Source organism: Musa acuminata, chromosome BXJ2-8, assembly GCF_036884655.1.
Source record: "Musa acuminata AAA Group cultivar baxijiao chromosome BXJ2-8, Cavendish_Baxijiao_AAA, whole genome shotgun sequence".
In the NCBI taxonomy this organism is placed as follows: domain Eukaryota; kingdom Viridiplantae; phylum Streptophyta; class Magnoliopsida; order Zingiberales; family Musaceae; genus Musa; species Musa acuminata.
Window position 1 is genome coordinate 53,776,909 of NC_088345.1, and position 22,552 is coordinate 53,799,460.

General features: G+C 39.6%; 4 protein-coding genes and 1 long non-coding RNA gene across 10 annotated transcripts; 2 read left to right on the forward strand and 3 right to left on the reverse strand.

Moving 5' to 3' along the window:
* The first annotated feature begins 2 nt into the window (after positions 1 to 2).
* Positions 3 to 3,028, forward strand: LOC135620317 (putative glutaredoxin-C14). Its single transcript, XM_065123195.1, has one exon. It carries the CDS (start codon positions 2,598 to 2,600, stop codon positions 2,907 to 2,909), a length of 312 nt encoding a protein of 103 aa, XP_064979267.1. The 5' UTR covers positions 3 to 2,597; the 3' UTR covers positions 2,910 to 3,028.
* Positions 3,029 to 4,436: 1,408 nt separating this feature from the next.
* On the reverse strand, positions 4,437 to 6,303 carry LOC108953605 (uncharacterized). The gene is made up of 3 exons (XR_001979391.2): positions 6,168 to 6,303; positions 5,876 to 6,009; positions 4,437 to 4,778 (listed from the first exon to the last, which is right to left on the reverse strand). It is a non-coding gene; the product is annotated as an uncharacterized LOC108953605 (long non-coding RNA).
* A 1,512-nt stretch (positions 6,304 to 7,815) lies between these two features.
* Positions 7,816 to 12,412, forward strand: LOC103995584 (SPX domain-containing protein 4). Its single transcript, XM_009416199.3, has 3 exons — positions 7,816 to 8,328; positions 11,458 to 11,617; positions 11,713 to 12,412. Exons 1-3 carry the CDS (start codon positions 8,053 to 8,055, stop codon positions 12,177 to 12,179), a joined length of 903 nt encoding a protein of 300 aa, XP_009414474.2. The 5' UTR covers positions 7,816 to 8,052; the 3' UTR covers positions 12,180 to 12,412.
* Positions 12,413 to 12,566: 154 nt separating this feature from the next.
* Positions 12,567 to 18,660, reverse strand: LOC135620314 (DNA (cytosine-5)-methyltransferase DRM2-like). Of its 6 annotated transcripts, none has more exons than XM_065123188.1 (7): positions 18,300 to 18,646; positions 18,110 to 18,223; positions 17,519 to 17,615; positions 17,389 to 17,435; positions 17,123 to 17,236; positions 14,056 to 14,168; positions 12,567 to 13,978 (listed from the first exon to the last, which is right to left on the reverse strand). In XM_065123188.1, the coding sequence occupies exon 7, from the start codon at positions 13,862 to 13,864 to the stop codon at positions 12,830 to 12,832; it is 1,035 nt and encodes a 344-aa protein (XP_064979260.1). In that variant the 5' UTR covers positions 13,865 to 13,978; positions 14,056 to 14,168; positions 17,123 to 17,236; positions 17,389 to 17,435; positions 17,519 to 17,615; positions 18,110 to 18,223; positions 18,300 to 18,646; the 3' UTR covers positions 12,567 to 12,829. The 6 variants fall into 6 exon arrangements, with proteins under 6 accessions (XP_064979260.1, XP_064979262.1, XP_064979261.1 ...); XM_065123192.1 differs by having other exon boundaries at positions 13,954 to 13,978; positions 18,300 to 18,660; XM_065123190.1 differs by having other exon boundaries at positions 17,389 to 17,615.
* Positions 18,661 to 19,251: 591 nt separating this feature from the next.
* Positions 19,252 to 22,304, reverse strand: LOC135618286 (zinc finger CCCH domain-containing protein 32-like). The gene is made up of 7 exons (XM_065119165.1): positions 21,970 to 22,304; positions 21,720 to 21,868; positions 21,556 to 21,621; positions 21,288 to 21,404; positions 20,909 to 21,187; positions 20,493 to 20,813; positions 19,252 to 19,548 (listed from the first exon to the last, which is right to left on the reverse strand). The coding sequence occupies exons 1-7, from the start codon at positions 22,034 to 22,036 to the stop codon at positions 19,534 to 19,536; spliced, it is 1,014 nt and encodes a 337-aa protein (XP_064975237.1). The 5' UTR covers positions 22,037 to 22,304; the 3' UTR covers positions 19,252 to 19,533.
* Between the last annotated feature and the right edge of the window lie 248 nt (positions 22,305 to 22,552).

Genomic DNA, 22,552 nt, shown 5'->3' on the forward strand with positions numbered 1-22,552 from the left:
AGCCTGCCAGATTGATTGACCTTTGAAATGGTAGTCACCCTCCTGCTTAACATTCATGTTGGGTTTGGTTCAGCTGCTGTTTCCAATATTTCCTAGAAGGATGTGATTAGTACTAGTCGAAGACATTTTCTATAGATGTTTCACCAAGCAAACGACAGCCAACTGAAGTGGTGGTCATGTTCAAGATGCTAAAGCATGGAGGAATTAAAGCCATGGAGCTAATCTGCCACCAATGTGAAGGTACATCATGATCCTGTCTCGGTAGACCTAACAATTTTGCCACCAATGAACACAGGAAGCTTGATGAGATGATGGACAGAACAATTAACATCATGCTCGTAGGAGAGCATCTCGATGGCCTGGGCACACGCAGCATCGAGTCAAAGTTCGATGATGCAGCTCGAAGGCAGTGTGAGATAGCTGGGTTCAGGTACGGAGGGACATGTGAAGGAAGGAGAATGACAGTGTTCACCTTGGAGTTAGGCTGGAAACCATAGCTAAGATCTTCAAATATTAGGGAAGTGACATCTCTCAATCTCAATCTCTTCATGGTTCCTTGGCAATCGAGCTTTTCTCACCTCAAGATCTTCTAAGAATATGTGGATGATTTCCTTGGACTAAACATTCCTGTGCTAACATGAATCTTTGACATTTACAGTGATGCAGGAGCTAAGAATGGCCAGCGTGCGTATATACAGATCAAATCGAAGAAACAGTGATTTTGATGTCTAGCATTTGTCGTCATGCTTTGATGAAGATTGATGCTTCGCAATGGGATGTCACCTACTGGGATATGGCGGATCAAATCTCGATCCCAAGAACACCAGGTTCTGCATCAAAGTGTTTGCTGGTTGCCGCAAACCACACAGTAAAGCTTATAAGCATTTGGTCGGCTCCTCTTGCAGAAAAAGCCTTATTCCATGACTCACCCACCTTCTTCGAATGAATCACCGGATCAGCCAAGCAAAGAATACTCTGTCTCGTCATCGCACAGTGATTTGTTCTTGGCATCGTCATGGCTCACACGATAACCAAATCTGCGATTTAGTGAAAGGGAGATTTAAGTATCTTCTTCCTCATTTCCTTTTATGGGAATTCGAGATGTGGCCATGGCGGAGCCAAGTCTTTGCCTTCGGATACCTTCACAGCGTCGCCAATCTTGATCGGGCAGGAACAGTATGCCGAGGGGATGCTATTCCGAGGGGCCATCTTTGGCTCCACGAACGCCCAAAGGCTACTTAACAGCAGCTTCACACATGCAAATAAATGAGAGAGGCGAAAGGGACTTTCTCTTATCTCGCGCGTGGAAGCATCCTCAAGCCTTCCTCACCTTTCTTCATCCATTGCTAGAGATGTTGTTCTTGCAGAATTCGACGTGCCGCAAACGGACAAGGTTTTCGAGCGTCTATGTCATCTCTTTCACATCAGCAGCACAAATTGCAGGGACTACAGATGCATTTTATCCACGCGAAAAAAAAAATCCTTATCTACATAGCCGGCTATCCAAGATAAAAAGAGGCATCAAGAACTGACCGGCAGCATCAAAGATTTGATTGCAACCGATGTAGCGATGCCGGTGGTGGTGTACGGGTATGGACAGATTGGAAGATTCTTTGTTCTTCCCTTCTCGGCAGCAGCTGGCTTATCTCTTCCGATCATACCTTTCAGAGATACCCAAGTCAAAGGATAAGAGGAAGGAAAAGCTTAGTACAATTTGTAACGTGGCCTCCATGATGCAACCTCAAGGTTCTTCAACAGCAGCAGCTCATCTCTCTCTCTCTCTCTCTCTCTCTCTCTCTCTCTCTCTCTCTCAAATGTAGGATGGTGAAGCAGCAGATGCGGATAGAATTCCCTGTGTCTGCACCACAGAGACGCCGTACGGCCCGTTGCTTTCGCTGGTTTTGGCCCTCTGTTTCTTTTCCATGGATTAAGCATCGTCACTTTAGGATTGGCATGCACAAACCGAAGCTTTCGCTTGAAGTCTAGCATGGGTTTTGCAGAGAGGTCATACTGTCGATGCAAGGCTGGCATGTCTCTGATGTAGCTTGGTCTGCTTGTTGGTGCGGAAGAAACATTGTCTGCATTCAGTAAACCTACATGACATTCATCTTACAAAATGCTCGAGACATACAAGTCAATGCTTCTCATCATGTCTTTCCGCTTTCATGTTAGGAAACAACGAGTGAAGCTTGGAAGACTGGAGGGGAGCAAAAGCAGGATATCATAGGACACGGTTTCGCCAAACAGCAAAGCTTATTCTCTTCCATGTATGTAACCTTCAAAAAGGTCTGCAGGAGTCGTCAGCTAATGAGAAAAGAGATAATTCATACTTCCTGGCATCGGAAACTGATGCCTGCCTTATCTGTTCATCTCGGCTCGAAGAAAGTACACAACCCAACTTGATCTACACACTAGTAGAAAGATACTACTGTCCCTTTCGGATCATTGCAGTGAGAGCATGCATCATCAAATATCTACCGATCATGACTAGAATTGTTCCAAACCGATCGACTTTTCTTCCTATATAAACACCAACGTCAGACAGCACAAGTCAAGTTCAAGTCTTCTGAGGTAAGCCACAAGCATTACATCAAAGGATGGACAAGGTGATGAAGCTGGCGTCGCAACGGGCGGTGGTGGTCTTCAGCCGGAGCAACTGCTGCTTCTGCTACAGCGTGAAGAGCCTGTTCCATGAGCTCGGCGTCAGCGCTGCCGTCCACGAGCTCGACGAGGACCCGAGCGGGCCGGAAATGGAGAAGGCCCTCGCCAGGCTGCTGGGGCGCAAGCCGCCGGTGCCGGCCGTGTTCATCGGCGGCCAGCTGGTTGGGTCCACGGAGAAGATCATGACGCTGCACCTGGGTGGGGATCTGGTGCCGCTGCTGAGAGATGCTGGAGCTCTGTGGCTCTGAGGATGATTACATACCGTGTGTTGGTTCTCATGTCTCCTTCCTTTCCTCCTCCTCCTCCTCCTGTTCTTGCTGTTGCTGCCTGTAATGTGCGAGTAATAATGCAGAGTCGTCTTCTTCAACTGCACCATCCAAGTTTAGTATTCTAACCCTAACTGTGCGCACGGAGGTCTGCATGATGCTTTGAGCTTCGCACACTTTCAGACCCAGCGAAGACAAAGAGCTCCATTTCACCCACGTAGTTGAACAACATCTGGCTATCAACATCAAATGCTTGTCATCTCACTGTATGAATAGCTTGCTTGTCATCTGACCTAAGGAAGTTCTTTGGATTGATGATGATGATGATAGCAGGGAAAAAGGTTCTCATGCAAAACTCATCTGTCACGTAAATAATCTAATTTGAAAACAATGATGCATTGCCAAAATACAACTAAAAGTATGTGTGTTTGTTCTACTTATCATTGAGGAAGAAGGCAAATTTGCATAAGACTACTGCTTGGGAAAATGAAAGATAATTTTAAGCAAATATATTTGGAATAAAACAGGTTTTTTTTTCTCACTAATTAAACCTTGATTTGACAAAATAACATATAAATTAATCTTTTTTTTTTACCCCTCAAGTATGCGAAAATAAGCGATAAGCAGTTCTACCTTTTGCAGGGAATGAATGCATCGAATATGAAGTTAAGATCTGTTTTTGTAGGAATAATGAAAAGAAAAAAAAAATGACACTTCAATTAACCTATCAGTTTCTGATAATAAATTTCAGCAAAATGTGACTGGTAAATCACTAAATATTTTCTGAAGAACAAAGCTTGTGATTATTTTCATCTTAGCTGGAATAACTTTTTATATCAAACATCAGAGATAAAAAGAAATGATGTCTCAAACAATGATTTCAATCGAATTTTTACCTATTCAAAGACATGAAGCTGAAGGTCTGTTTGCTGCATCACAGATAGCATTTATTTATATGGGTAAGTTGATGCACATGACACTAAGATAAGCATTTCTTTGAGGTCATGTCTCTTAGAGATACCCACGCGTGCAGTGAAGGAAGGATAAGAGAATATAGAGAAAGGTGAAGTATGGTGGAAGATTTGGGACGTGGCCTCCTGAAACTTCCAGGATTCCTAAAAACCAACTTGTTCTAAGAATCAACTTTTTGAATACTTAATTATTGTGGGAAATCATTTATTTCTAGTATTTTTATTATTTTATACAATGATATGGAACAATATAAGTCGGTACACTGCTCGATATATAGATAGCATAGCGTTGGGTCGAGTAGCTTATAGAAATCGATATCGGACTGAGACTTAAAATCCTTACATAGCGTTTTTGCAGACGTTAAGATAACTGAAACGACGTAAACTGCTGAAATTCTGTAATCATAGTCAGGTTTTTATTTTCAGACTCAACCAATCAGAATACAATCTACGAACATTTAAAAAGCGACAATATCTTGAAAATTTTACAGCAATATCAACCCTTTTTTTTTTTTCCAAAAACATTCATTCATGTAAAACCAAGTTTTAGATACATCAGTGTTTACAGTGGCAGCCATATGCTTCCAAGGGACAGAATCCCAAAATTAGCTGACAAATCCTACCTCTTTTTACTTCATTTCATACATGACAAAAATATGATATTTACATATGTCTTTAAATAATCAAAGCAGTAGTAAACAATGGTCCATAGCCCCAAGCAACCCGATCTTGACCGAGTGAAGAACTCGAATAGAATCAGCCTCCAAGATTGAATTGGTAATAACAAGGTCAGCAGCCAATCTGTGATAGCCCATGCTTTCACTAAAGCAGCATAACATCTCCCAAGGATGTAACTAGCCCTTCCGTATTCACTGTTGCTCTGCGACAAAACCAACTTCAGCAACCATATCCGGAGTCATGTCAAATATTTTGAAGAAAGAACTTGTTAAAGAAAGACAACAGAGAAACATAGATCTCCTAGCTAACATGTACAACCATATGGCAAGTTAACTAACTGAAATGGCAAACTCAGCGCATGAGGATCCTGCAAATGCAGGTCTGAAGAGCATCCTAACTCCTTACATGCATCTATAAGCATGCTAGCAACAGCACCATCTTGCTTGCAGGTAAGAAGATGAAGTGATCCTGAGATGATCAAAGTTGGTTTGACCGTCTCCCAGTTATTGGCTCTTACATCTTCGATAAATAGTTAATAGTTCCCGCAATCAATCCACTTCTAGGTCGCATCTCTGGCAAACAAGCAATACATGGAAAATAAAACAGACCCTCATAATGAATTATGTGATATGAGATCGAACCGAATGCTCCATGAATCATATCTTCACACTGAACAACTTCTTATTCGCTGCTTCGCATACCACTAACCAAATCAGGGTCTCCGAGGCTCTATGAATTGTTTGAATTATTATCTCGTTCCCTCGATCCGGACCTCGATCCGGACGGAGGAGCCACCTATTTACCTTCCTTACAATTCATCCAATCCAAAAAAAAAAAACACATTAATCAAGATTTTCAAAACCACATGAGAAGGTTTTCTAGACATGATAACGTACACTTTTCAATCTGAGAATAAAGGACCATCCGAAAGCCCAAAACTTTTACCACAAACGAATCGAAGTAGAATTATATCCAGAACAACTAATCGATTAGCACTTCCTCTGATATGGTCATTGGATAACCTATCATATGCATCTCCTAATCGATAGTCATCTACTAACAGAGCAAGATAATCCCAAGTTGAATCATTGATGACGGAACAACATAATAACTAAGAAAAAACCAAAATGCTTAAACCTTGGTATTTACAGACTCTATACTCGCATGATAATTTAGCCAGAAAAGCAGCAATTATGAAAAAGCTGTCTACTTGTGATCTGATGCATTCACTATTCTCGTTGAAAAGCCAGTTGAAGTGCAAAATTTGGGTGATTCGCCTTAAAGTCGTTGGCAATTTACCAGATTCCTCAAAAGACGAACGAAATCTAATGGTCAATGTACAGTTTCACCTTCACAGCTTCAACTATCACCAACATCCTGATCCAGTCAGGTCTCCACCAGTAACAAAACCTAAACTCGACGCACTCATAAACCTGATTCGCAGAAAAACAACATGAATCATTATCAAAACTCGTCCGATTTGGGATGAAAGCAGACCACAAAATGCTCCCGTTACTCGACGTCCAACAAAAAGAAGAAATGTTTCCAGCGAACGAAAGAACGCAAAACATTATCGGGCGTTCCGACGTACCGGTGGAGGTTCCGGACGCACGGCGTGGAGGACAGGTGGGATCTTACGGGCTTCGTCTCCCGGTGGACACTGCACGTAGCCTCCGTCGTCGAAACCTAACCCGAGATCGAACCACCGGTTGCTGCTCTCTGTCCTGCTCGACGAAATGCCTTGGCGTATAATAATTTTAAGTTAGATTATGTATTCTTCAGATAAATACGAAAACCATTAATTTTGGAGGACATATGTATAATTAAGTCTTCCCTTTCTTTATTTTTAAAATATTTTGCATATTGGTCCTTTTGTGATTTGCATCAAAGTCCTTTACCTGTTCGTAATTATAGTATATTGAAATCATAGTCCATTTTGGAATTTATGGCTGTCTTCGGTTAGTTTATATGAATTATTATAATATTTCTCACCTGCCTATGCACAATAAGATTTAAGTAGCAAACGATTACACGCGCTCCTGAAAAGAAGTGATACATCGAATTGTATGCAAGTGTGATTTAGAAAAATAATTAATTAACTAATTAATATGGAACATTGAACACTTCTTTTAATCAACTAATTAATATGTTTACGTACCATAACAATTTTTTAAAGATGTAATTAATCAACCGTCAATATATATATATATATACATATATATATATATATATATACATACATACATATATACATATATATACATACATACATATATACATATATATATATATACATACATACATATATACATATATATATATATACATATATATATATGTATATATATATATATACTTAAGTAAAAATATTAAATTCGAGCATAATGTGACGAATTTAGCTAGTTTTGTCTAAATCGTACGGCATCCTTGTCTGTAACGATCAATCTCTTCGAAACTTTTCATAATCCCTTAGGATTTACAAAAAAAAAAAAAAGGGTTAAAAGAAAGCACCTCACTTGGGATCCATAAGCAAACATCTCACAAAACATTTCATAACCAATGCAAATTATAAATAAATTTTATAAGCTCTAAACGATTGTACAACAAAGGGTCAAAATGAACAACTACAAAACGAATATATCTCACAACTGTCCACATGACGTAACTTTTATTTGCAAGCCTAAAATAATCATCAAACCCAATTAAACTAGGACTATTAAGCCTTCAACCATTCCTTTAGATGTTGTGAAAAACATGAATATACTAAAAGACACGGACATACATAAGCATTACATTTAAATCTTTACTAATTAAATTAACTAATATATCTAAAAAATAATTTATATAAAAGTTAATATATATATATAGCTAATATTTTTTATTATATTAACACTAATTTAATTTATCTTTCTAAATTTAAAAATAATTTTAAAATTAATAAATAAAATTATCGATGAAAATAATATAGAGTATTTTATGTATTTAAAATTTTATTCATTTCTTCAAACTCGTTAGTGATCAGTACTTAACTTGACATTATTGAAAATATATGTGAATGAAAGTGAAATATATAATAAAAGACTAAAATATTTAGAGGGATTATAATATTAAAATTAGAGGGGTAAATATGCTATTGGCAGAGGGTATATACGTAAAACTGCTTTCAAATAATAGCTGCCATGTGCCTTACCCGAATATTATACGGTCGCACAAAACGGCTCGGTATAACCGTGAGCGAATACGGACGCAGCCCGAGGAAGAGACGTCGACGGGGACGGGGACGTCGGTGGGTATATCAAACCAAGTCATCTTCTTTTCCCTCTTCCCTCTTCACCGTCTCCTCCCTCGCCCGATTCGCCGGCCTTTGTTCCTCTTCTTCCACCGAAGCCCTATAATTCGAACCCTCCCGTCCCCCTCAATTTGGCTTCGATCAGGATCCAGAAATCCACCGGAGAGAGAGAAATCGGAAGCGAGGGATGAAGTTTGGGAAGGATTTCCGGAACCACCTGGAGGAGACGCTGCCGGAGTGGAGGGACAAGTTCCTCGCCTACAAGGCCCTCAAGAAGCTCATCAAGCACCTCCCCCAACCGCCGCCGCTCGGCGTGGACCTGCCGGACGAGCCGCCTCGGGGCGCCGCTCGGCCGCTGGACGCCGTCCTCGAGGCGTGGTTCGTCGGCATCCTGAACGAGGAGCTCGAGAAGTTCAACGACTTTTACGTCGACAAGGAGGAGGATTTCGTGATCCGGTTGCAGGTGATGCGGCCGGCAACTCTGTTTATTCTTCTCTCTGCAGATTTCTCTCTTTTTGTCACGATTGCTCATCTTCAATTATCTCTATTTTGATGGACGGTGAGGCATCAGAGATGCCTTTATTGGAACGAGTGGAACGACATGGAAGATGAAACAACTGTATCAAGTTTTGGTGAGCAAATTGGTCCTAAGTTGGACATTCTTCGCATCCTAGCATCATCTCGGAAACTATAAACTATAATAAGTGAGAAGTCGAGTATATTATGGTGGTCAGGGTGTTCGACAAGTTGGATGGGATACAGAACCCCCCTCCTAACCTGCGGAGGTTGTATATGTGCACCTGTGAGTTGATCTTGATCTAATTGATCGTGAGAAGAAATCATGCTGCTATTGAATCTTCATCTTGAGTTTTTGGAATTAAATGGTAGTGTATTGTGCAGAGACAACAAGCTAAGGTGCTTTTTATTCTTTAGGACAGTTAGGACTGTTGCATCAGTAGGTTTGATAACTTGAATATTTCTAACAAAGTTGATGATCTGACACAAATTCGATCTACAGTGGTGCTCAGGCTCAGGTCTAATTTGTGAATATAGTCAGTTTATGCAAAGACACATTTGATGGTTGATAAGATTTCACTGGAATTGGAGCTTATTTGTGATTCAATTATTTCTGATAATTCTAGTGGAATCGCCTTGGTTGATGACACATTAATGACAGGGCAACAGAAGTCTTGATTAGTACAACAAGGATTTTGGTCTTTTGTGTGCTTTAAGGATGTGCCTATATGATCCAATCCACAGATGAAGGCAGTGGTTTAAATCTGGTTGACTAGCTGACAATCCAAACAAAAAAGAGTCATGCTTGGTCTATAGACTCGATCGAATTGTTTTGAGCTGAACTATGTCAAGTTATGTTCAATTTGCTCACTTGTCTGCTGCTTTCTTTTCTAAATAATTAAAAGGTTCCAATTGCATTTGTTCATCCATGATATCATAGTAATGAACCTCTAACAATTACTATCGGTTTGTATGTTCTTTTTAAGAAAATGATGCTTACTGTTAAAACTATGACTTACCTTAGGATTCTTTATTTACGCCAAGTAAACATATCCCCAAGTGAACCATATAGCAGCACCTTCTGTGCTCTCTCCTTTATCTTTTTAGCACCATGATCTCTTATCGAAATATTAGTGTGACCGGTTTATATATCAAGTTTATATTATCATATGGAGGGTGCAGGATTTTGGCAAAACTTTCCAGTGCTCTGCTTAATTTCCTAATGAAATCTTTCATATTCTTTTATGCTTTGATTGGTGGAGAGACTTCAAGTTGCTCAATAGGAAGTTGACAGTCTTATGTTTTTTAGCTTCCAACTTAGCTTTAATTTGAAGTTCAAAGTCAAACCACTTAGAAATGGACTATTTCTTTTTTATCTGGAAACCCTCTGTACTGGTTAAAGCACCTTTGCTCATGCTTCTAGTTTGTCATATTTTTTGAGGTGATGGCTATGGTCTAGTTACAAGTCTTGGTATTATATAATCCCCTGTGTTGAGACAAATGACCTGATGAGACAGTATGGTGAGACAAATGAATTGATGTAAGGAAAGTGGCAGTATGGTAGGAGGCATATGACTTGCATAACGTTGAGTTCAGTTAGAAACCAATAAACGAATCAGGCAGATCTAATCAATGACCTGAAAAGTTGGTCTGAATTCTGTTTTGAGTTGAGTTGATTTCAATATGGTGTAGGCTTTGTTATGATTTCTAAGTCAGCTTCAAAACTTAAGTTTACATTTACATTTGAATTACTGGGTTCTGTAGTTAGCTGATAGTACTAGTTTTTTTTGCCACCCAAAATTGATATAATTCGGTGCCGAAAACTTCAACAGTCTGCCCTAGCTGAAGAGTCTAGTTTGCTTATGATTCTTTGACTAAGTATGGTTGCTTAAGCCAAATTAGGCATTGAACTAATTGCTTTAAGCAAGAGGAGTGTTAACTCCTACATGTAGTCAACAAACAGCTAGATTCTGCTATAGATGATCCCAAATCTCGTTCTAGTGCCAATCTATGATCCCAGTCTACAGATGATGGTTAGGAGGGATGGTGGTGGTGGGTGGCGAAGGGGAGATGGTGGTCACGAGTGGCAGTGGTTGTCGGGAGGGCTGGTGGCCCGAAAAAAGGGCACTGGGAATGGCAGCTTCCGAGTTGCAGCTATCTTGCAATTCAACGTGTGAACATCTTATTTCTTATGTGGGATTACCAGTAAAAGTAGTTCAGTTGCAGCGTAGGCAACGAAACATTCGATGAATTGCTTAAATTTGCTAGTACAACGTTTTAAGCGTAGGCAACCCAAATAATTCATGGCATTGGCTTTCTTTTGGTTTAGCATATTGCAAAATCATTGATATTCCTCTTAAGCAAATATTTCTTTGGAGATGTTTTAGCATTCACACTATATCAATCTTTTAGTGACTTCAATTCCTTAAGAGTTTCTCACAGTAGATTTTTGAGGAAGAGTAAATTCTCAATAGAATGTGTCATCATACATGCTTCTGCCATGTCTTCACTTTGCAAATCTTTCCTTTTGGAAAATTTCCTGTGTCATGGAAAGTAAAAGGCATGCCGCTGAATCTTCTTCACCTTAGCCTTCTCCGGGGATGGATGTATATTAATTACATGCCATTTGGTATATAGTGAACTTTAATTTTCAGAAGATTTATTTTGTCCGCAAAAAATTCTGGTCTGCTAGATTCTGCTTTTGTTCATCTTATCAGATCCCCTCACATAGCCATGGTACCACTGCATGAAGATGGACTTTGTTCATGTATGGCAGTTACTTATATTTTATCTCTTTTTTTTAAATTCAGCATCACCGTTTGATCTGAAAATTCATGTGCTTACTGGAACTACTACTAGTGCGTTTGACTGTCTTGTTAGAAACAAATACTATTTTTATCTGTTATGGCAACTAGATCAGCCTTCTGCTTCAGAATATCTTTCTGGGAGACGAAGTTTTCTTAGTATGAACATCTTGATGATGTGCTTGCATTCATCATTATTTCTTGGCTAAGGCTATGGTCGCAGCCCCGTATTAACTAAATCTTGTATGTGTGTTCCAATGATCTCTTTTTAGGAACTCAAGGAAAGAATTGAAAAAATCAGGGCAAATAAGAGTGGAGCTTTTACCTCTGAAAGAGAATTTAGTGAGGAGATGTTGGATATTCGTAAAGCTTTTGTCACTATCCATGGAGAGATGGTGCTTTTGAAGAACTACAGCTCCCTTAACTTTGCAGGTAATATATCATCTATCTCTCTCTCTCTCTCGTGTAACTTGTAAGGGAAAAGTGTCGACTGCAATAACTTGCCATCGCACTCTCTCCGATCACAGGACTTGTCAAAATACTAAAGAAATATGACAAGAGAACAGGGGCCTTGTTAAGTCTGCCTTTCACTCAACGTGCTCTTCATCAGCCATTCTTCACAACCGAGCCGCTGACCCGGTTGGTCCACGAATGCGAAGCAAACCTCGAGATGCTCTTCCCCTTGGAAGCTGAGGTTATTGAATCAGACCAAACGGGAAAAGGAGAGACACATGAACCCCATGATCCTGAGGGTTCATCTGATCGAGCAGATAACATCGGTGTATACCGAAGCACGTTGGCCGCAATGAAAGCAATACAAGGACTACGGAAGGCCAGCTCTACCTATAATCCCTTGTCTCTTGCACAGTTCTTCCATGGCCAAGATGAAGACGATGGATCTGGAGCTGTTACCACCGAGAACTCAGCTTCCAACTCCTTGACAAACTCACAGAACCAGGAGGCAGATGAGGAAAGTGTACATTCCGATGACTAGGTAGGTAGGTGTCTGATAATCTCCTTTGAACTGGTTTCCTGTTTTTAGCCCTCGATGACAATTGCATGACCGCAATTGTTCATCTAGCACCCACGAATAATAATTCAATACGGACGGTTAAGTGTCGTTAAAAAGGTGTAGAATTAGTCATCTTCATTGCAGTATACTTTGTATCAAGAAACTGTTCAGGCCTTTCTCTCCTTGATAAGTTATCACTAATCTTTTGTCATGTATGAATGCGGTTTTCATAATCTTTTGCACTGTATGTATGCGGTTTGAAAAAGTTCAAACAAGTAGTTTGCAGGAGGTAAGGGCCACCCGAACACCAATTTCTATCGTCCAAAAACCGAAGGTTGATTTGTTTCTTTCAACTATTTGTAATATTAATAAGAGCAATAAGAGCAACTTTTGTTATACATGAATTTGGAACTTGGTAATCAAGACAAAAGTCTTAAAATTGTATATGACAGATTGCAATTAAAAGGAGAAGAAGAGAAGCTCGCAACACTATGAACAATCTGTAAACTAACAGCTTTACGTAATTGCATGGAGTGAGAAGTTTATTCGTATGTACCTTTTTTGGTTCAGAGACCCAAAGAAAATAACAAGACACAAGTTGGCAGTTGAAGATGCAGAAGACTGCCAAAAGATCAACTAGTCCTTCCCATGAGACACTTCACCAGGTCCAAGATTCGCCAATAGTCAAAAAACAGTGAAGAATGGATACCCTCAAGACCAATTCGAGTATAACGGTTGCTGCCTGTGAGGTTATTGCATGGACTTCCTCCAATGACGAGATCGAATCCACCAAACCGGTTAACCAAGTGCTCCATCTTGTGAGGGTTAAGTTCTTGCACATCAACAAATTCGATGAGCATCCCAGATTGGCCTGTTTCCTGCCACCAACTCCTAAGTACGTCTCTATTTACCTTAGAGATTTCAACAGAAACCACAACCTTCATGTCCATTCCCAAACGATGAAGAGCCACTTCTGCCCCTCCGATACCCGAGAAAAGAGAGAGTACCTTCAAACCATCTGGAAACAAATTCTTCAAAGTAGATAGATGGTATGCTACTGTATCTACCTGGAATGAGTTCCCTAGAGACCTGTATCTTTCTGTCCTGCTCATGCCACCCCCACGCGTGTGGTTTCTTGGATACCCCAGAAGTATCTCGAGTTCATCAGGTTCTAAAGGAGCAACCTTATGCTGCCCCACCCAGATCAAGTTCCACCTTCTGCATTCATTTAGCACAAACTGTCTTACTTGTGGTGGTGGTGGATCATCATACTGTACAAGCTCCCTGCGGATCCTCTCCGTCAGTCTTGAACCCGATATGCATGTCAGCAAACAGTTGAATTGTTTTCTAGGATCCCAAGAGGGCCACCACTTCTTTGTTGCCGGAAATACCTCGTGAATGGTTCTTGGAGGGATTGGAAGAACAGGAAATCTGTTATGTATAGGAAGATTATGGATATATCCCCTCTTTCTGGCTGCAGCACAAAAGTACTTGGAATCCACAAACTCTGGCTTGATGTCATACAAGAAGCGTGACATAGTTTCCCAGACTCCTTTTGGTGCCAACGCCACGTTCTCATAATAGAAGTACGGTGGACCAATAGCTGCCTCACTTATCTTTCTCGGAACCATGTACATCCGCTGATTTGGAAGGCTAAAACCAACCATAGGCTTTGAAAAAGAGATAACAGAGTCTTCATCTTCTGTTGAGGTGCATCTTCGTTTGCTCCTGGTCACCTCTGCAAACCTACTCTCCGCACCTCTTGGGCAATTAGATTGACGCTATAGGATAACAAAAATACAAAGATAAGAAAGTCATAGAGAATGTAATTCCAAAGAAATTCACAGATCTGAGATACCTCATCTTCAACTAAACTGGAGACGGTAGATACGCCTAAATTATCATCGAGCTTATTTGCCAACTGAGCCGCATGTATGGAATCTGCTAATTCCAATATAGATGCATTTGGACCTGGAGATATTAAATAGATAAAAAAAAAGGCAGTGAATAAAGAGGATTCAATTGAATGGAAAAAATGTTCCAATAGCGGTAGGGGAAGTCAAGAAAATTTTTCTTTCCAGAAAGCAGAATAGATTTGAGGAAGGATGTTAGGATTTAACAAAATCTTATTTTCTATAGGACTGATGCATAAGCAGAATAATACTAGGACTCGGCTAGCTCCACCTACTACATTTCAAAGAAATCTTGAATCACCACAAGTGTGAGTACTTGATGATTAATTTAATTCTTGACCAGAAAACATAGTTGGAACCAACCGTAAAAAGACTTCTGCCTTATCAGTGATTTGAAAGAATTCTGCAAAGATAAAAGTACTATTTCACAAGCATATGGCTTCTTGATGGAGTTCTTTACCATGATATAGTCTGCTATCAGAACTTATAAATGTTTAAGACAATTGAAAATATATTTAAAGTTACATCAAACAAATATAAACATGAATAAGCTTTATTTACAATAATAATTTGACTCACTAAGCCAGAAATCATCTGCTAAAGGCACCAACAATCCCTTGTTTAGGTTCAAATAAATTCGGAAAAAGGATCAATTTTGCTATCTAAAATGAGGCCATACTGACTATCCAACATTTTTCAACAATTCCTTTAACTTGACACTTTAAAAGAGGTCATGCCTCTTGGATTTCTAAAATCAGCTCTAAAAGATTGGGAATGTAGAACTGCAATCAAATGCACCACTTTAGTTGACGACAACAGGAGATACTTGACACTTTAAAATATTAAACCTTAAAAAACATTTGTGTATGAAACTGACAAGATTCCATAGTTTAAACTTTAAAAGCCTTAGAAATTATATTTTATGCTTTAAGAAAAGAATTATATTTTATGCTCATAGAGAATAGAGAATGAATATGATAATGCAGCATGTTATGGATCTCTGAAGATAAAAAAAGGAAGGAAAGAAAGAAAGAAAGAAAGAAATGATGATAGATTAATCAAGTTCTGCTTAAAGTTGATGATGATATAAATTTTCAGCATGTTTAATAGATTAAACTTTAATAAGATGCAAATTTAGTACCACATCTAGCGATGGCTGCAGATGCATCATTAGTGGGAAAACCCATTTCGACTAAGATCAACAACTTCCTATCCTCTGCAGGAAAATCTTCAAAAAGTTCCTGAAGATTTTTTTTAAAAAAATAAATATTATGCATGTCTGATGCATTTCTGAATATTGGAAATAGCATCTAAATTTCGGACATCAACTATATGGTATTATGATAAATCCTTTACGAAATTGACTTGCATTTGAAAGATAAAAATTTTAAAAGAATAAGTTCCTTGTACTGATCACTCAGAGATTAATACTAAATTACTCTCCTGATAATTGTTAACTTAGAAAAACCATATAGATCTTCAAATTTTTTCATGTTGACAAAGAAAATTAGAAAAAGAGATTGTAACTAAATGGTAAAATGGCCAGTAAAAGGAAAACTTGACAAAAAATAGTTAACAATGCTATCAACTAAAAGAGAACATCTGACAATCATGCAATGTGAGAAGCATGATATGAAAGAAAAAAAACATACATTGATGTTTATGCCTTGGCGACTCAAGTAAATATTAGACAGTAAAAACATTTTATGAGAAAAAGTACACTAGTTGGTGTGGAGAGACATTCGTTCTTTGTTATTCAACTTGAGCTGATGCAGCCTACGACAATGGTCCTCAGTTTTTTAATCAACTTTACAGTACTCTCATACACTAATTGGAACCCGCTAAAGGTTATAGCTTTCTAGTGTCCTTTGACATTTGCTATGAAACTTATTTGTCTACTATATATCACAAAAGCATCATCTATCACAACTTCGTGCCTGTATCTTCCAGTCATAATCACATATTTATTTCAACATTTTAACTACGTTTCTAACAACAAACTTCTCATCCAAAAAAAAAAAAAGATGAAAAAGCTTTTTCCCCACACCTGTTCTATCAAATATGTTCATCCATCATTAATAAAATCATGTTAGAAATGAGCACCTGCATTGGACATAGGCAAACATAATCATTCTCCTTGCTTATATCGACACCCAGAAGTGAATTTTCCAGTGTACTTGTGGTTTTCTCAAGCCTCATGCGAGTTTCAATCTGCTCATACTTCTGCAAGCTCTCCCTTCCCTAACACATGCTTCCATCCACTCTTCAATTAGCTAGGTGAAGTTCATGGCGTGACATCTTAATTGTCTCATTTTACATCCCTCCTCTTTTGTCTTTTATTTTGCTATAAAAAGTTAGCTACTTATATCTCAAACAATTCTATCAGATAATTCAATCTTCTTACCATTTTCACAGTTCCACAACCTCTGTAACTTTGGTTTCAAGCAGGGTATCCTAATTCAATATATCATTTAACCAGTAAGTCCTAGTGAAAAAGGCAAACTTCACCGAGGAACAAATGCAAATGAATTTGATGGTCTTTATGGTTGTGTCCACTCTCTCTTCTATTGTATCCAGAAAATATATGGTTAGATCATGAGAAAACATTTATCTTTAGCATATATACAAATTATGAATATAAGAATGCAGTGTAAGAGAAGCACTACAAACATCTGGCTAAAACAGCATGAACGTGACATGGCCAATATTAATGTCCTCCTCTTCAAGCATTTATGGCCTTCCATATTTGGAAAGTAACGCCTAAAGTAACCTGAAAACAGCTAACCGTGCAAGTCATCTAAACATCCATGGTTGCTTCCTGATGGTTGGTTAGACAGAGAGCTTTTAACTGCTAGGAACCAGCAGGAGAAAAATTGATTCATAAACTATGCCAATAGAAAGAACTTCCAATCATCAATGCTTAGTATTTCACATCTAGGCACGATGTGCAAGTAGTAACTTTAGACTAAAATAGTCATCCATTTTCAAAGAGGACAAGTCAAGTAAAATTACCTCATCTACAGAAGCAACTCTGTCATAAGGATCGTCATCTGCTTCATCTTTGTTGCTTAAGACGGAAAGATCTCTAGGGATGGAGTCATATTCTGATGGTGATGTTCCAATAGACTGCAACATCAAACACCACTATGTTTCACTCTTCAGTAAAAAGGTGTTCAAGCCATAAAAATGACAACCATGGAGTAAACAGTACTAGAATGGCACTGTTATTATTTGGCAAAATATGGCCTAAAAGTAGCATTGATTGAGAATGTACCTACCATATAAGTAAGCAATGCTTCTAGTATAGCTTCTGAATTTTCTTCTCCTTCATACACAACAAATTTCAGAAAGCATGACATAGGTAGGTAAGTTGATACATACAGGCAATTGGCAATATGGATTACTGACCATTTTCTTTGATTGCCTTCATGATCATGTCCTCAGAAAATCCCATCCCCATAAAATGACAAACCATTGCTGAGCGAGAAGGGCCAGTCTCGCAACCCTTGGAAGAACATGCAATGCAGCCTTTCAATCAATATAATCGGATTAAAATTATGGTCACAAGTAAGTCCTACTCCCAAAGCTAACGCCTAGTGATGCATCAACCTTTGTAAAGCTTGAGTTCAGTCATTGCTGACTCTCATTGCCTAGTTTGACATGTCACAGTAAATTCACGATTGGAGATGGTGAATGAATTAGTATCCATTTAACTTATGCAAATTTCATAGAATGAGCAACTACTTCAGAATCCTTCATGTAGTCAATTAGTTCAGCATTTGGGAAAAACTAAGATATAGTCAAAAGTATAATATCATGAACCTGTAATTTGTGTTTTAATCCGAGCAACAAAATCAAGAGGCAAGAGTTTCCTCATTTGACAACACCTTTGCGACAGTAGTGTTCAAGACAAGTGAAGATTCGTGGGTTCAAGAAGCTATCACATTACATTAATGCAAGATTGGAAGGTCCAGATCTCCAAGGGGAAGAAAGCACTACCTCCCCAGGCGGGCACGCAAGGGGCTCAGAAGACGGCACAACATCTCCCGTCGTCGCCTCATCATCGCTGTCCCATTCAAAATCCTCGTTCCCTTCACTCCCGCTGGTCCAATCCTACACCAATTTGCAACACCCCTTGGTCAGATTCATAGAACGAAAAAAAGATCGGACGGTACGATGATCAATGTACCATTACTTGACGGCGACTTCTCCCCACAAACGCCTCCCCCCCCCCCCCCCCAAAAAAAGGAGAAGAGAACAGAATCGTCAAAAGAAACCACCGCCTGCAGCCGCACCAAATCGGCAGCTGAAACGCCAATCCTGGGGGTCACGAGTCTCCGCAGGCGACCTTGTCGTGGAACGAGGCGGAGGCGCGCCGACCGACCTCCCTGGAGTTTACCAATGGGCACAGTGCGAACACGACATAAAACACAACAAACTGGACTTTGTTACTACAGGTGTCCTTCCGACTTATACGGGTCCCGCCACGTTCGACTTGTGGACCCCACCACCCGGTTTCAACGAAGAACCCTGGACCCTGCCTAGGCCCGCACGGCTGAGCCGCACTCTCCAATTCCTCTCTAAATTTTAGTGTGTGTGTATATATATATATATATATATATCCTTTTAATTTTTTTTACTTTTCAGTCTTTTTAAACAGTAAATTGAATAGGAAAATATTATTTAGATTTTGATTAGTTTTATCTTTTTTTTTCTATTGATTTGGATGTCACATTTCGTATCTCTCGATTGGAGGCAAATATTTCTCCTATATACCCCTTACTATTGACCATGATTAGTAGTAAGTTTAAAAATATTCTGTTTTAGATATATAGCATATCCTTTGTATGCGAGTCAGGACATCATGATTCAGGGGGCACTTAAGATATGCCCTGCTGTTATCATATGTTGTATCATCGTAACTCCATTGCAAACCACATCAAATACTGCATGCTTTTCTATGATATGACGAGAAAAGTGAGATGAGGAAGTTTGACGAGTATGGATAGTGAATTTGTACTCCCTCAATCTTGAAGGAGTGGGATTGAAGTGGACAAGAGATGGAAGGTGTATCTTGTTGGCTGGAATGGACTCACCTGTACTTGTGTTCAATTGAAATTACAAGAGGTCAAGAACTACTATGTTCAATTGTTCTATTAAGCACTTATTAAGCATTTAATGTCACATAAGTAATAACTCATTTCTACATCATGTATATATACATAAGATAAAACAAGAAACATGAGTAACTGATATACACAGTGCATATGCCAAGACACTAGTTTTTGAGTCAGAACTGCAAACCAACAGTATGCAAAGTAGACGATGAACTTCAGATGACTCTGAGTTACCAATGACTTCCATATGAAATGATTTGATGAGGAAGAGTACCTGCTAGCTTCTTATGTCCTCACTCTAGCTTGTTAGCCTGAAGAAAACTGAGGAAAAATATATTAGAATTACATTAGTGCTATCAGAATTTTGTGGTCTAAATGTTCTTCACAAGTTCTTTTTTTTTATTTAAATAAGTGGAAATCTACACCTTGTTCCTGTTTAGGAGATCTAAGAATTCAGATAGTTTTGACTTGACTGCCAGAAAATCAATGAATCTATCTCAAACATACACAACCATCAAGCATCAATATAAGAAACTTCCAACGACTATCACATGAAATCAAACAACAACTAGATGATATTTTCGTAACAAGCTTCTGAGTTCTTAGATGACATCAAAATTAATTTCTGAATGGAAATTCAAATGTTCAAGGTGTTAAGGCTGTATTACAATACAACTCTGGAAAGCTTTCAACGCACTATTAAATTATTCTTACATTACTTTATGAATCATGTCCTACCGATTTTCAGGACTGGCATCAATTGATCAACAAGAAAAAGGAGCAAGAAACTTAGTGAACCAAAGGATAAAAGATAGGGAGAGTGCTTGCAGTTCTAGCTACAGAACATGATTAAGCATATCAACTGGTGTTCATAAAACAAAAGTTTGACATACAAGAATCAGTCTTCAGATAATTGTAGGAAACAACAAGCATAAAATCATTAAATCTACCTGAAAACATGCTCAAATAAATAATGTGGAGAGATTCAAAATCAGATATGATAATCTACAACCTTTTCATGCATGTTAGTTAGGACTTAGGACCACCTTAGACCAAACTTGATATTAGGATCGACCCTAAAAGAATTTTAGCATCCATCTCTCCGTACGAAAATAAAAAGTTGAACCTAACTTGACTATAAATTTATTAAACACCAAAGAATGACACCTCAGGTTATCCTGGAGTTTAGAAGCAAAAATACATGGAATTTAAAGCTACCTTTTGAACCAGAAAGGAAAGCAGAGAAAACACTTTGATATTCATACCGGATGAAGAGGATGGCCAATAAGGCTAAAGACACAGCTTGTTTCTGGTGGGATATTCTCTGTACGATGATGAGATGTGCATCTGGATCCTAATTTACGATAGCTTGTTCTCTTATGGTCTTGGCAATCAGGTTCATCAAGCCTCTCTGGAAGCACGTTTTCAGTCTGATTATTGGTTGATGGACTAACCGAGGCAGCCATCGGATAAGATTCTGTATGAGCAGGATGCAAACGAGAAATCTGTGCTGCTGAATCGTGTTGTGATTCTTCTAGGACAGTATTCTGTTCTCCACCGGTAGATATTAGAGGACTTGGAGTGACCTAATTCACAAGCAAAGTACGTTGCAATCAAGAATTCAGGACTTGGACTCTGCAGAATTTCAGTCATTAAAGGGAGATATTGTAGTTGTACCAACCGGAAAGGTACTCCAGCCAGGGTCTGGCATGATCCCAGGGAAGAGCAACATTGGGCCATAAGGTCCTTGCATGTATGACGCAGGCAACATCGACGATCTACCAACTTCCCAACTGGTAATTACAGGGTACTGTTGATGCGAAGGAGATATGGTGGGCTGAACAATAGAATAAGATGGTGATGCTGGCAAGGGCAACGAGGGTTCAGGGTGGTTGAATTTACAAATTAATCCAAACTTGCAGTGGCCTGTCCTGATATAATAGGAGCATTCTTTCTCACCCTGAATTCTTTGAAGCCCACAACATTAGAATTAGCAATTCTGTAGAATTTCCATCATACAAAAAACAATCAGAAACAAAATTAGAGAAACAAAACCTGACCGGACGTAATGGATAGCCATATTTATTTAAAGATGCCAGTATCACAGATCCATTTGGCTTTGGGTGTTCATACTTGCAAGTATCACCAAATTTGCAACTCCCGTAGCTGACAAAATACTGCAAAACAATAAAGCCTTACACCTGAATGGAAGGATGAATTATGGATATTCATTTGCGATAAAATTGCATCAATAACGTGACATGTTTCCAGTGAATCTAAGAATTATTGGTACCTAAAGCACAATCCCAACCAATTAAATAGAAATACCCTGCATGCAGGTCGGCTAGTGTGCTCCCGGTGTTGTGCAGATCCAGTTCTCGCTGCTCTGGCTACCTGATGAAGTTACCGATGTCGGAAATTAGATCAAAACAAAATTCCACCAATTAGACAAAATTGGGAGAAAGCCCTAGAAACACAGGAACTTTATGTACCATCCGGCGATCACGGGGGTGATTGTAGCGGCAGCCATCACCAAAACCACATGTCCCGGTCCGCATGTAGTAGGCACAGTCAGGCCGGCCATGCCTCTCAGGATACGCCGGAGGCTCCTCGCTGCCCAATTCCATCTTCCACATCGATCCTGCCACAACGCAAGACCAAAAAGAAAACATCAATCGGAACGACCACGAGAACAGAAACCGGGAACGAGAGCCAAAGCACAGAGCAATGGACATGGAGCACCTTCCAGTACCGTCTCGGGGTCAGCGCGGGGCTGTCCCGGCTCAGAGGCCGGCTCGAACGGCTCCATGCGAGACGGCCACCGGAGCAAAGGGGAGGCACGGCGATGCGGAAGTGACGGTGGATGGATGTTGCGGAGGGACGTCGAAGGCGCGATCGATGAGTAAATGTGAGAGTGGCAACCGAGGAGGGAGGGTTAAGTCTGTCGCCTTCTTCCCGTTCTTTTGGCTCTGCAGCCGCGCTAAAGCGTTGCTCTTTCGTGCTTCTTTGGGAGGCTTTTTCGTCCGTTGGGGTTTCATGTACCCGCCAAAGAAAAAGGTGGGAAACTAAACGCCCCGGAAACGGTAACTGCCCAAAAGTTGCCCGCTTCAGTAAAGGCCCCTGTTTGTCCCTGTAATTACCGAAAATGCCACCTCCCTGTTGATAGGCAATCCAATGCGAGGGGCTTGGCGTTGAGGGCAGTCTAGTAATGTAGATAACGGGATGTGCTTATGCACACGGTGTTACATTAAATAGGTAGTAGAATCCATCGATATAGACAAATAACACGTCTCGGCTATAAGTAAGTACCTAATGACACTTGGGG

Excerpts from the sequence above, each read along its gene's own strand:
- LOC135620317 (XM_065123195.1), top strand. The coding sequence starts at position 2,598 with ATGGACAAGGTGATGAAGCTGGCGTCGCAACGGGCGGTGGTGGTCTTC.
- LOC103995584 (XM_009416199.3), top strand. The coding sequence starts at position 8,053 with ATGAAGTTTGGGAAGGATTTCCGGAACCACCTGGAGGAGACGCTGCCG. Across the intron at positions 8,329-11,457 it reads ATTTCGTGATCCGGTTGCAG|GAACTCAAGGAAAGAATTGA; the intron begins GTGATGCGGCCG and ends ATCTCTTTTTAG. Across the intron at positions 11,618-11,712 it reads CAGCTCCCTTAACTTTGCAG|GACTTGTCAAAATACTAAAG; the intron begins GTAATATATCAT and ends CTCCGATCACAG.
- LOC135620314 (XM_065123187.1), bottom strand. The coding sequence starts at position 15,420 with ATGCTATTTCCAATATTCAGAAATGCATCAGACATGCATAATATTTAT. Across the intron at positions 14,169-15,251 it reads TGCAGCCATCGCTAGATGTG|GTCCAAATGCATCTATATTG; the intron begins GTACTAAATTTG and ends TAATATCTCCAG. Across the intron at positions 13,979-14,055 it reads CCAGTTTAGTTGAAGATGAG|CGTCAATCTAATTGCCCAAG; the intron begins GTATCTCAGATC and ends GTTATCCTATAG.
- LOC135618286 (XM_065119165.1), bottom strand. The coding sequence starts at position 22,036 with ATGGAGCCGTTCGAGCCGGCCTCTGAGCCGGGACAGCCCCGCGCTGAC. Across the intron at positions 21,622-21,719 it reads ACCCCCGTGATCGCCGGATG|GTAGCCAGAGCAGCGAGAAC; the intron begins GTACATAAAGTT and ends TAACTTCATCAG. Across the intron at positions 21,188-21,287 it reads ATGGCTATCCATTACGTCCG|GGTGAGAAAGAATGCTCCTA; the intron begins GTCAGGTTTTGT and ends CAAAGAATTCAG.